General features: G+C 38.4%; 1 protein-coding gene across 11 annotated transcripts in view; it reads right to left on the bottom strand.

Moving 5' to 3' along the window:
* The window catches only part of adcy3a (adenylate cyclase 3a), a 232927-nt gene that overhangs the window by 126358 nt on the left and 92438 nt on the right, over nt 1–14131 (bottom strand). For all 11 annotated transcript variants that reach the window (XM_036133327.1, XM_036133331.1, XM_036133330.1 and 8 more), the window contains 4 exons: nt 11699–11857; nt 9023–9188; nt 8642–8764; nt 6102–6244 (listed from right to left, as the gene is read on the bottom strand). In XM_036133327.1, the coding sequence (XP_035989220.1) occupies nt 6102–6244; nt 8642–8764; nt 9023–9188; nt 11699–11857 (591 nt within the window). The remainder of the gene's footprint in view (nt 1–6101; nt 6245–8641; nt 8765–9022; nt 9189–11698; nt 11858–14131) is intronic.

Genomic DNA, 14131 nt, shown 5'->3' with positions numbered 1-14131 from the left:
TATTAAGATCTTACTGAGGTCGGTTTTGAAATTATCTTGTGAAAACCTGAGCCATTAAAAACGACTGAAACAATGCCCCGAAATGAGCCACCTCCTTGCGCACACCCGACCAGCCTATCTCTCTTCCTTTGTCACGTGAACTCGCGCGGTCGCCTGCATCTTCTATGGAGAAGATGAGGAGCAGCTTAAGACAGAACTAAAGGTCTTCCACTCCAGCTTTACTTCAAAGAACCTACAAGAAATATGTTCAATACTGAGGGAAAACAATGGCCAGCTGATCTTTCCTGCCTTTGTCAAAATGATCCAAATATATGCAACATTACCAATGACGACAGCTTCAATTGAAAGATCATTTTCCAAGCTGAAAATCATCAAAACTAAACTAAGAAGCCTGTGTGGAGAAGAAAGGCTCTCTGACCTTCTTCTGCTTGCCATTGAAAAAGACATTGAGGTAAACCACAACGAGGTCATCAACATCTTTAAAGACATGGCACCAAGGAGCATGCTGCTTTAAAGTAGTACGCTTTAGTCTGTTCTGTTGGTGGTGTGACTTTTTTCCATTGAAAACTCACATTTAGTGAATGTTACAAATAAAAGTCAAATTTCATTCAACATGCGTGTGTATTTTATTATTATTATTTTTTGATAATTAAGTGTTCCACGTGCGGTAAAAAGTGCCCTCCCCCCCTCCTGAGCACCTGCCCCCCAAAATGTCTGTGCACGCCACTGTGAAGCAGCACAGATTAACAATAAGTCTAGCGCTCCATAAAGATGTTATTAATCAGAGAAATCTTTCTGATTGTTTCACAGCAGTTACCTTCAACAGGTAAACACGCCCACGGCAACACACCTTGGCTCCCCCAGCCCGTTTCTGTCAGAATATACGCTAAAACTGCCTCTTTAAAATTAACTGCACGGTGCAGTCTGCACCTGTCTGAATCGCAATGCAAACTATTACAGATCTGTGCGTGAGCATAGTCAAGAAATCGCGTGTATCACCACTGATCCCCCCAGGACCAGCGGTAACTAAAGTCCCTTAAATGAAAGTTGCGTCATGGGCGTTCCATTTTTTTCGGGTCACGTGATCTCATGCGGCCATTTTGGGTCTAGGTTCAGCTAAGCTGAGCGCGTTTACAACACTGCGAGCGACCGATTTCTTTTATTTTTCTTTTATTTTTTCTGATTATTTCGAGTATTTCTTTATTTCGAAAATAAGCCACCATGCCAGGGTGTTGTGCCCACGGCTGCAGCAACAGCACTGATAAAGGGACGCGGATGTTCCGTTTTCCAAGCGATGAAGAGCGGCGTTTATTGTGGATCAACGAGTCAGTCGCTTGGACCAAGAGACGAACAAAACTTGGAGACCTACAACAAACTCTCTGAGTTGGCGCAACTTTCATTTAAGGGACTTTAGCGGTAACCACAGCGGTGTGCGTGTCATGCGCGTCAGAGCTTGTCACCGGTTCAAAGTCACAGCACCTTGAGCAGCAGCGCTGTTTGTAGGCGCTGCGCGATCCATAGAGACCGAGTCACTCAATTTAATCTCATGAATAAAACTTTCGGCCCGAATAAAATTCTTCCTCTGCTGACGTAAACGACGTAAAGTCTCACCTGTTTCCCTGATTAAGTCTCACCTATTTCCCTGATTTCAGCCTATTGAGCCTATTTGCGAGAATTATTGAAGCAGAGACCACAAGCCACATGCACATATACAGCACAATGCGGATTTTTCATCTTAAAATGAAGCGTAGAAGAAGATTTCTTCTAAATAAATACATTTTCGTGTTAATGTATCGTTCCGTTATGACACCCAAGCACCAGACCGAGGTTTTGCTGCTAACACTTTATTTTTTTGGACGAACAGGACAGGAAAGCTGTCACTCCCCGAATCACGACTCCTCTCCCTGGAAGCCACACATTTCTTGCGGTATGACCCACTGATCTCTATTATACACTGGAGTGCTAATCGCTGTTAGAACGAGTCACTTTTAATGCCACCAGTCGCCATATTGGTACTCCTTATTTTCCTCCATTAACAAGGGAATATGTGCGCTACAGCATTAAATAACGGGATTTTCTGATGTTCGGGGGGGGGGGGGGGGGGGCTTAAAACTTTTAAAATGTCAAATGCCATATACTTTTATGTTATGTTCTAAAACTGAAGTACTGAGAAAGTCATGTGCTGAAATATTTTTCATTTTATTTATTTATTTATTTATTTATTTATATATGTATATATATATATATATATATATATATATATATATATATTAGGGCTGTCAAACGATTAAAAATTTCAATCGCATAATGTCGATAGTTACCTCGAGATTAATCGCAAATTAATCGCATATTTTATCCTTTTATTTCTGACAGTGTAATAGCCTGTTTGGGCATTTTAATATGCAATTTTGCAATAAATGACACTAATAAAATAGATGCTTGTACAAAAAATATTTTTATTTTGTTATTTTTCAAACACTTTTCAGAATTGGAATGAAAACATCCTGGCTCCAAATGTTAAACATTTGTTTACACAGTGTGTAAACAAATGTGTAAACAAATACCTGTTTTCATGCTGATATATTTTTTGCCTCTTAAACAAAGATAGACATGGTATTATACATAAACATATAAATTAATAAAAATTGTACATTTTAATAAAGTCATAAGTTTTGTTAATTTCTTCACTCTCTCTCTCTCACACACATCTAATTCTGAGCTTTCACACCAACAACAATATTTTTGCTTGCTGTTTCTATCCATATTCATAGAGTTTAATCCTGGAAAATGGTTTTAAATTTCCAGGTAATTCCAGTCTTACACTTTGCTTGCAACTGGGCAGGAGCTTAGTACCCTGAATGAGACTGTTTAGCAACTGTTTAGTAACTCCAGGTCCTTCGTTTGGCAACGTGATTCATCCTTGGTTTGTCAAATGCAGAGCAAAAAAATTAATAAGCATTAAAGTACGGTTTATGAGTTGGGGTTTCTGCAATGTTATCAACGTGTAAAAACTCATCTTCAGAACCAATCTCTGCTTAAAATGGTGATCTGCACCAAGTAATCTACTTTCAGCAGTTATCACCGGTTATTGCACCGTAAACTGCAGAAAATACGGGCAGAGTTGCTCTGTCTGCCTTTACTACCGACGGCTCCTATGGCAGAGGGATATTTCAGCTAGATACACTCAAATGTAGTGCAGGCAGGTCTCATAATAACCCCTATTTCGTCTCTTATTTTAGAGCACAAATAAGCGATTTCACTTTCAGAAACCTGCCCAAAAAAAACGCAACCCGTGACTCATGAAATTTAGAAGCGCTTTTAGAAAAAAGAAGGCCAAAGTCGCATGTGTCCGAGGGTAAAAGAAACTTTGCGCTCACTGTTCTGTTTTGCTAAAGTTTTCTAGCACTCTTGAAACTACGGAACCGCCGAGGGTAAAAGAAACACAGTCCGGAGAGCGCGGGGGGGGGGGGGGGGGGGGGACATTACGGAACGGTGTGTGTGTTTTGATTGTCGGCCTTAAAATGGGTTTACGTTAACGCCGTTAATAACGTGTTTAACTGACAGCACTAATATATATATATATATATATATATATATATATATATATATATATATATATATATATATAATATGAATAACGTAAAATATTTCAGCACCTAATTTCCTAGTAGTTGATAGTGTTAGTACATCCACTGACTGTAGAATTACCTGTGAAACGTTTTCACACAGCAAGAAAACTGCTTGTTGTTGCAACCAAATCCTATGGGATTCTGTGAGAGTAGGGAGTAGCAAGATGGCGGCCAGTGACTTCAGTTTTTCGGCAAAATCAGCACTCTAGTGTATAATATAGCTCAGTGGTATGACCCCCAAAGCAATCTGATTTAAAGGAACAGTAAGTTCAATTTTATATAGCGCCAAATCAAGTGTGCAACTGCATTTAGCAATAAAGTCTAATAGGGATCATTACAATACATTTTTATTGATTGATTAAATTAACAGTTTTTTGAGCTTTCCAAAACAAATGCTTAAATACACATCTTTATTGTGTGGCATTAGTGTAATTGAATAAGTTACCTTACCAGATTGTTAGTTTTGTATTTTGTGAAATAAACTTCAAAATAAATGCAATTTATGGTCCAATACGAATTATATGTTATTTTTCCTCTTTATGACACATTTTTGACTGATGCAACTTATATTCCAGAGTCCAAAAAATACGGTATATATACATATGTTAACCTTGGAAGATGTAGGCATGGATTTGACTCGGCATCATCCATGTACATTTCCATCACGTGATGACGTATGAGAGAAAAGGCTGTCCCAAATCGGCACCTAAGTCCAGATGTCCTTTCCTACTGACTAAAGAGTTTTATGGTTGACCTCATGAAAAGTCAAGGAACAGGAGCTAGGAACTATAATTAGAACATTCTAGATGTATCCCCTGTCTATGGTATGGAGTTGGAAATGTAAATGGATAAAACTAATCTCTGTACAGGCTTTTTACTTGCTAAACCAGGATTACCTATCTCAGATGAATTGCAAGGGATTGTACGTGAATTAGGACTCTATAGGTTCTTTTTTAAATCCCCTTGAAAAAATTGTTTTATACTAGCCTTATATAGATAATGCAAACTGAAGGAGCCAGTTGACCGATCAAAGCTAAACTGCTTAAAATCTAACTGGTTGCAGTGTTTATGATTCTCAGCTCCCTTTTGTTAGCAGCACATGGACAGAGAAGCCAAACACTTTATTTTGTAGTCTTTAATATAAAGTTACATCATGGATAGAAATTATCTTTCAACATCTCAACACCTTTTAAAAATTTTTATTTCTTTTTTTTTTAATTACAAAAAAACCCTTTTTCTCATTTGGAACTCAAATATCAGATAATTTAGTATCCTTGAAGGTACCTTGTACAGGATTGCCTTAGGATGTCAACTAGTGATGGTTCCGGCAACACCGATGCGTCGGCGCATGTGTCGGTCTCATAGAGCGAAACCCGTGTCGATGTGTGTATTGCTACGGAAAAGTCACGTGACCGATACAGGAACTGTTTCGGTCACGTGACCAATACAGCACCTGTTTCGAACTGACTGACGCGCCAAACTGTTTCTGTTCCCTCTAAGCTGCATGCGTGTGCATTCGCGCACAGCAGCGCGCACAGCAGAGCTATGCTGCGCAGTAAAGAAAATCCAAGCTGAACTGTAAACAAAATAACGGTTAATAATGGTTAATTTTTAACTATTTTGCAACTCTGGTGTGATGGTGTACCACAGTCTTGCTCTGTGAGCGCCAGGTGCTGATCGGAGCGCACCACTGATGGATGGGTTCTGCAACGCTTTTTTGGTTGGGCGGGTTGCGCTGTGCGTCTTTGTTCTGAGCGTCGTTTCAGAAAAAAACGGCTGATCTACCCTTAGTAGAAAGCTGCTACTCTGAGTAGTTCTTCCTCCCTTTGTCATACTCAGTATGTCCGATTTCAGAACAGATGATATCAGTCAGGTAACTAAACACAGCGCCCGATCAACCATTTGTAAAAAAATAAAAAAGCCAGTCCACAAGTATCCTCCTTCACATTATTTATTGACTGTATCTAAAAAAAATCAAATATATGTTTAATTCAAATGAAAATATAAAATAATACAATGCAACATACAATGATTTAAATTGTATTGTGAATACTTGGTCATCAAATCAGTGTCAGTTAACTCTGTCAACCAGGTTGCCTGTAGGGATTTTTAAGGTCCAGCAGGTGTCAGTATTCAGTGACACAGTATCGGCACAGAGTTGCAATGTGTCGAAACGTTTCATGACGCCTCATCGACCCATCACTAATGTCAACGTTTATTACAGCGTGCCTTTATTGGCTTTCCACCTTGTTGCCAAAACAGCCTGGCTACCTCATTGTGACAAAAGTTAGCAGACCGGTTCAACTGAAACTGCTACCAGTAAAGATACAGGTAACAGATATTGTGAAATAGCTGCAAAATAAAGATGTGGGTTTTTTTGCTATTAAGAAAGAAGGGCAATCACTATCCTGACCAGAAGAATTTCAGTATCACTGTAGTGACTTATGTTTCAAAAGGAGAAAATGTACTTACGCTTGAACTGTCTCTCTCTCCAACAAAGCCTCATTAAGCAGTTTGTTGAGCTCTTGCTCATTCTCTTGAGCATCAATCACCCTTTCAGCCAGATCCCGCAGCCGAAGCCTTCTCCTTGGATTTGGGAAAGAGGGATTCACAACCTGGAGTCCAACAACAATAAATACATTTGTATTTCACAACTGCATTTCACAACAATGTATGTCATTGTTGTAATTTTTATTTCTTTGCTGGGCTATTCATGTTTTAGTTAAAACCATGTTAAAAGAGAACCAGTGCTTAAATGAATGGTACGATAAATGTAGTTTTCATTGAATGTTAATGCTTTGATTCTTTTTTAATTAGTGTATAATAAATATACCACATAACGTTGGAATAGATTTATACACTTTTGCACATATACAGCTGTATTTTCTTGTCTATCAAATCTTTTAACAATAGTGTATGGAAAAGAAAAGAATGATATAGAACGATTCTTTATTTAAAAGTGAAAGGTGGACTTCCGGTTATGGCGGCCACGTGAGAAGACGAACCGAACTCCGCCCTGCTGCTTCTTGCTTTAACAAGGGAAAAATAACCACTGTTCACAAAAGATTAATGCAAAAAAAAAGGACAATCTGATGTATAATGCCTAGCTCAACTAAACAACATAAAGGGAAAAGCGAGGCAAAGATTGAGCCAACAGTCAAATATTAGATTTTTTTTGTAAAATGGCTTGAATATTGTTCAGTCATTTTCAGTGTGGTCCTTGTTAATCATTATACCTAAATATTATACCTAATTTTTATCAATTAAAGTGGGTTGATTATTTTGAATTGCTAAGATTTCACATTTTTCTATGTTCATCTTTAAGCCTGAAGCTTTTGAGAAAAAAGAAACTGCTAAATTAACTAAATAAATTTGATTCATTACAAATGCAGACCGTGGGCTCAATGTAGTTTGTTTGAGTGGCGTTGCCATAATGTGATGTCATCGGGAGGCGCAAGGCCCATGGAGAATTTCTTTGTAAAATTGTCCGTTTACAAACCGCAATCCCGCTATAATTACTTTAGTAAGTTGTCCAGACCAATCACAATGTTTTGCATAATTGTGCAAACGTCAAACCAATCATGTATAGTGACGTCATCAGAAGGCGCAGGGCCCCAAGCAGATCTGACCACCCGAGCCGATCTGGTACCTACACCAGAATTACTCTGGTAGTAACACTTCTTAAAGCGGAAATAACATCAAGGCATTCAATGAAACGAGTCGATTGTATTTACAAGGGTTGCCCTGCGCTGTAGTCCGTGTCCTGCTTTTGGAGCAGCCTCTGGTCCGCTTGGCATTCCCATATATATTTGACTGCTCCAGAGTTCAGTCCCACTAAGCCGAGATCTAGCTTTTGAGGCAGACCCAAGTTAACTTTTTTGGTCTGCGTTAGAGTTTGACTGCACATTCACACCTCCCAAAACAAACCAAACCTTCTGCGCAAACAAACCAATCCAATTAAAGCGGACTAAACAGGGCTGGTGTGAATTAACTCCTTTTCTTCTTCCTTCCTAATCTCTCTGAACTTCCCAGTATAACTGACCCTTTTAAAAATTTGTATTATTTAGTCAGGCCTTTACTTAAAAAGTAGTTTTTTCTAATTTCTTTTATCATATTTTATTGTTGTGAAGCATTTTGTGATTTAGGGGCGAAGGTGGTGCAAGAGTTAGAGAATCTGTCTTGTAACTGGTGGGTTGTGGTTCAATCCCCCGCACTGACTGTTTCAGTTGTGTCCTTGGGCAAGACAGTTCACCCGCATTGCCTGCTGGCTGAGTTGCCGATGTATGGCAGCCACGGTTCTGTCTGTCTCCTCCAAGGCAGCTGTCGCTACTAACATAGCTTGCCACTGTCAGGGTGGGAATGTGCGTGTGAATGCGTTAATGACTGACTGTAGACTGCTTTGGGGTCATCGGACTTGATAAAGTGCTACAGAAGTACAAGCCATTTTCCATTTATATCTGTGAAAGGTGCTAAATACTACAATATATTTAAAATTACTTAGGCAAAGATACACCTAAAAATTGCATTTGCTTTTGGGGCTTGCTGTGAGTAGTGATGGATGCACAGTTAAAGTTGATGGTAGGAAGAACTATGATTATACTACTAAAAGTGACTGAATACATATCACGGTTCTTCCTCAACATTATAAAAATAAAACGTTCTATAGTTGATGCTCTTTAGCCTTCAGGTTATGCCATGTTCAGAACGGAATGGTAAATGGACTGAATTTATATAGAACTCTTCTAGAAATACCAACCACTCAAGCACTTTACGCTATAGCCACATTCACCCATTTGCACTGACTAATGCACATACATGGATACGCAGATCGATAAGCAACTTGGGGTTAAGGGCCTTGCCCAGGGGCACATCTACATGTGACAGGAGGAGATGGAATGCACCTATAACCTTGTGATTGCAAAACAACTGCCAGCTGAGCCACTAATCTTAAACACATACATAAAAGCAAAACAATTCTACATTTATCAAAAGATCAAATCCGACTTGGTTACCCTTGTGTCCAACTCTTCTGGTTCCTCAGGTGCTTTGTTGCAGGTTGCCTCCACACTGCCATTACAGTCTGTTGTGTTGATTAATAGTGGGGAATTTCCATTAGAAGAGGATACTGAAAGCTTCTGAAAAATAAGCAAAAGGTAGGTCTTCTGTGATTTTGAGTGAAAACTTTTCAACTGAACATATGTGTCATTAGGTCATTAGGATTTGATGTCTTGTATAAAAAAATTCTAAACCTTATAACTCAATTTCCAAAAAAGGTTAACATTATTAATAAATAAATCTCTCCTTCCTCCCATACAGATTAATTATAAACAAGCTAAGAACTGGGAAGACTTTTAAAAATCTGAATATTAGCTGCGAGAGTGTCTGGAACTAACCACAGGACTGATTCCACTTTTTCCCAGATGAACTTTAGGAACAGCCACGAGGTAGGTCTCAATACCTCTCTCCCTCAAGTAGTCACAGCGATCACCTCCATTTCCTGGCTCCACATCAAATTCTCCATGAAGACACTCCATAGTACTTTGTGAGATGTGAACACGACTGATCCACAAACACAAAAGAATGAAACATTAGATAGATACTAATACATAACCTTCAGATAACTTAGACAGAACATAACTGCTTAACCAGGCGCAAGCAACAGGTCAAAACTACAAATCTAGGGCAAGATATTGCACACAACTACTATATGTCTGCATAGAAGGAGCAGAAATAACAGTTTTACAGAATTGTACTGTATTATTAATCAGGCAAGCCAGATGTATCAAGTGTAGCACTCTACGTTCTGCACATTTTCAATCAAAATATTATAATTTTTGATTCAGTCCTTAACAGTTGAGGCGGGAGCAGGACAAGATGTGTGTTTGTGAACGCATAAACACCGCAAGAATTCACCTTGCAGGCAAGGTTACCGCATTATTCGCTTGAGTAAAATACAATTTGACTGATTAAACAAAAAATATTTAGTTATGGTTATAAACAAAAATTTTAGATTTCCAATGTTATAATAACTAAATAAACAAATTATAAACTACAACCAAAACATGTTTAAATTTGCATTTTGCTAAAAATACTGACTGGTGCTTTTTAAGAAACCATCCAACATTTATGTAAAAAAAAATGTCAATAGGAGATAGGCTTTTAGAGTTTTGTCTTTTAAGGAGCATTAAACGATATTTCACCATTAGGTAATGCTTGAGCACTGTATGTAGACCAAAATAAAACCCTACCCCTTTTTTCCCTTCTCACGCATCTCCTTCTATGTGCTTATTTGTAAAGGACAAAAACACAGCAAAAAAGCATCACCTTTCGGAGGAACATTTAAAGTGAAGAAGTAAGCAACTCATAACTTTATATTACTGTTAGTAAGAGAACATTTTGATCTGCTGGTGTGCTCTCCACCATGTTGCCCCAACACTATGATGCTCTGACGGGGGTATTTTAGGGCAGGGCAGGCTAAGCCCTGAGTGGCCGCTGCTCACATGCGCGTACATGCACACACTCACATGTACAGTCATTGTTCGGCCCGGGTATGTCAACAAGAGACGGGAGGACAATGCAGAGATCTACGGTGTGATGTCATACCATAGTCCATCTGAAACATTACAATTAGTTCTTCACATCATTATTTTTTTAGTTCTTTCAATCTAAAATATTAACATTTTGCTTATTGCTCCTTTAATGCTTCTTCAATTGAGAATATTGACTCCAGTCAGTGGCTCCTTTTTGTTTGTTAGTTGAGACACTATGGATAACCAGGTAAATTTTCAACATTTAGAAAACCCATACATGCTTACAGTGTTAAACTTCTACACTGCCAGTCCCCTTAGCTAATTATTTTAAGACATTTTTATCATGCTCCAAACAGCTAAAATGTTTGTTTTTTGGCAGGCTTCTCTATTATTATTATTATTATTATTATTATTATTATTATTATTATTATTTTACTTTTTTATTATTATTTATTTATTTTTTGGCCCAATAGCCAAATTTCGAGAGAAGACTGACTTTTTGGCTTTTGGTGAAACAGAACATTTCCAACAGCTTTGACTTACTGAAATACATACAAATACCATTGCAAAATAGTACAATTCAGATTTGTTTGTGAAACCTTTACTATTTACTACAACATTCAATTCAATTTTATTTATATAGCGCCAATTCACAATACAACATCTCAAGGCACTTTACAAGTCAAATTTAATCATATCATTCAGACAGATTGGTCAAAAAGTTGGACAGTCGTCTGCAATGTCAGTGGCTTTGCAGCAATCCCTCATACTGAGCATGCATGAAGCAACAGTGGAGAGGAAAACTCCACTTTCATAGGAAGGAAAAACCTCCAGCAGAACTAGGCTCAGTGTGAGCGGCCACCTGCCGCAACAAACTGGGGGTTACAGAAGACAGAACAGAGACATAAAAAAGCACAGAAGCAAACATTGATCTAGGAATCCTATGGTAATGTTGAAACATGCTGTTTTTTGTTGTCCAGTGGTCATTATTCATGTACTTGAACTATCCAATGTATTAGAAATACCTAATATTTTCCTCTTAATGGTATAGGGGATGATTCTTCCAGAAATGTAGGTAGGAAAAAGCCAAGTCACTTTTTGAACAACTGCGCACGTGCAAAGCCATTCTACCTGCTCCTGTGCTCCTCAGGGAACGGCTGAGTGTTCTTCCACTCTCAGAAATTTTCAAGTAAGGTGAGAGCAGTGGAGCTACAACAAATGGCTGAAACTGAAGCTCACTGGATACACAGACACTAAATGTGCACAAGCTCAGCAAGAGGAAACTAGTAAGGAACATGTTGCCGTTAGGTGAGCACATCATAAAGATTGGCTTATGAGACCACTAAGATGATCCCTCTGGAATTCGAAGCTGAAAGAAGATCGTCCACTATACCTTTAATGAAGTTTTGATAAACATTTACTAAACAAGGGATTTTTGCAAATAGACACTGATGATTATGATTGAATATACTAATTCAAGAAATAAATATAAATCTGAAATGCAAAAGGTTTCTTTGGATAAGCAGGACTTGCTCTTACCCTGGAATGCCTCCAGCTTCCATTTTGTTGGCTACTGTGACGTCTGTTGACCAAACATCATACTGCCAACGCTTCTGTCCCAGCACTCCACCAAGGACTGTCCCACTGTGCACTCCAACCCTCATGTCAACATTGGTTTGAGTTTTCTCTCGAACATACCTAGGGTTGTGAACAGAAGTTCCTTTTATATTCCAAACACTGAAAACCGCTAGAACAGAAAGACTTATAATTTCTCAACTATATAATTAATCTGAATAGTGCTTTAAAAATATACGCATCACAAATATTTGACCATGTATGAAAAACATTGTATCACATATCACATAGGTAATATTTTTGTGCAAGAGTCAAACAAAGACATAATAGAGATTAAAAAAGTTTCATATTCTAGTAAAGCAATTTATAACTGCCAAGACTATGCTGCCTCCATAGTAAATATGCCACATCACACTAGGTTCACTACATTACAGAAGAACAATATGGGTGAGGTTTTCTGATGATTTTTTATGTTTTCTGTTTCTACCTCCCCATATGACTTGATAAAAATTATTCACAAAATCTGTTGCCTGCTCAGGGACCCATTTTTAGAATATCAGTGGAATAAAGATCTTAAATCACTGAGTGCATATTAGCCTGACCAAAATGTTGCATCATAATCAATTGGGATAATGATCTCTTTGTTATTCGTAGACAGTCAATAACTTTCCATCAGAGTGATCAATATAACACTGTGGGCAAAGTTACTAACAAACTCCATCATAGCACAGTGTATCCTAGCTGCAGAGAATTAATGGAGAGCGTTGATGTAAATGTGCTTATTTGGTTGATTGTTTAAATATGTCTTACATTTTTTTGATATTTTGTAGTTGAACTAGCCTCAAATTCGACTTAAACACAAACTAGTTGAAAAACAAAGATCCATTTACCCCGTTTTACTTAGATTTTGATATCTGCTGTAGTTTTTCTTTGGAAAAGAGTGAATTATCAATTGAAGAAAGCAGACTAAAGACTACAAACATGACAGATAAACACTATCTGAAATTTTTGTCCATAAGAACACAGAAACTGAAACAACCCTTGCATTTCTATCCAATGTATTAGAAATACCTAATATTTTCCTGTTAAAGGTATAAGAGATCTATTGTCTGTCAAAGTCTCAGAAAAAAATGTCTGTAGAAGGTTACTTGTTAAAAAGTAATAAAGAAACAGTGCTAAAGTATCGCAAATCACAAAAGTGCCAGGCTAGTTTTATGTGGTAACAGTTCTTTAAAAAGTATTAAATACATTTTTTAAATTTATTTAATAAAATAAATTTAACCAAGTCACCCAGGGCTGACTTGGTTCAAGTCAGCCCTGGGTTTTTCTGCATGGAGTTTGCATGTTCTCCTTGTGCATGCGTGGGTTCTCTCCGGGTACTCCGGCTTCCTCCCACAGTCCAAAATCATGACTGTTAGGTTAATTGGTCTCTCTAAATTGTCCTTAGGTGTGAGTGTGTGCGTGAATGGTTGTTTGTCCTGTTTGTCTCTGTGTTGCCCTGCGACAGACTGGCGACCTGTCCAGGGTGAACCCCGCCTCTCGCCCAGTGTACGCTGGAGATAGGCACCAGCAACCCCATGAAGGATTAAGCGGGTCAGAAAATGGATGGATGGATGGGAAAATGTACTATTCACTATAGGGAAATCTTGCTTAAAAGTGTTACACAATAAGCATTGAGTGCATTTAATATTTTTAAGTAGGATTATGGTGATTTTGTTTTGCTGGTTCCGCCTTCAATTTCAGAGAGCGGTAGTACCGCAGATCGCCACTAGGAGGTGAGGAGCAACCTAGGAACCGAGATAAGCTTGATGTGTAAACGGGTCGGCTTGTCTTGGGTAACTGATCCAAGCTCGGACTGGTCTCGGCATGGCTCGGTTTTTAGATGTAGTGCAAATGGGCCTATAGGGTTAGGCTGCTAGTGGACATGAATATTTATTTCTCTCACTCTGCTGAGTTCTCCTACTACTCTACAATTTGCATTGTCAGTTGTATTTCAACAAGGGCTGTCAGTTTTAACGCGTTATTAACAATTATTTTGTTGTGCGTTAATCGCGCGTCAAAACACACACACCGTTCCATAATGTTTCTTTTACCCTCAGCGCTTTCCATAGTTCCAAGAATGCTAGAGACTGTAGCAAAACAGAAATATCCCCCCGCCTCATTATGCGCTGGAGCGCATCCTGACATAGGAGCCGACGGGAGTAAAGGCAGAGTAGATTACGCGGTGCAGATCACCATTTTGAGCAGAGATTGGTTCTAAAGATGAGTTTTTACACCCTGATAACCTTGCAGAATCCCAACCCATAAACCATACTTTAATGCTTATTAATTTGTTGTCTCTGTATTTAACTAATGCTGAATCACATTGCCAAATGAAGTACCCTTGAGTTACAGTGT

Source organism: Fundulus heteroclitus, unplaced genomic scaffold, assembly GCF_011125445.2.
Source record: "Fundulus heteroclitus isolate FHET01 unplaced genomic scaffold, MU-UCD_Fhet_4.1 scaffold_61, whole genome shotgun sequence".
Lineage (NCBI taxonomy): Eukaryota > Metazoa > Chordata > Actinopteri > Cyprinodontiformes > Fundulidae > Fundulus > Fundulus heteroclitus.
This window is presented reverse-complemented; position numbering and strand designations above follow the sequence as displayed.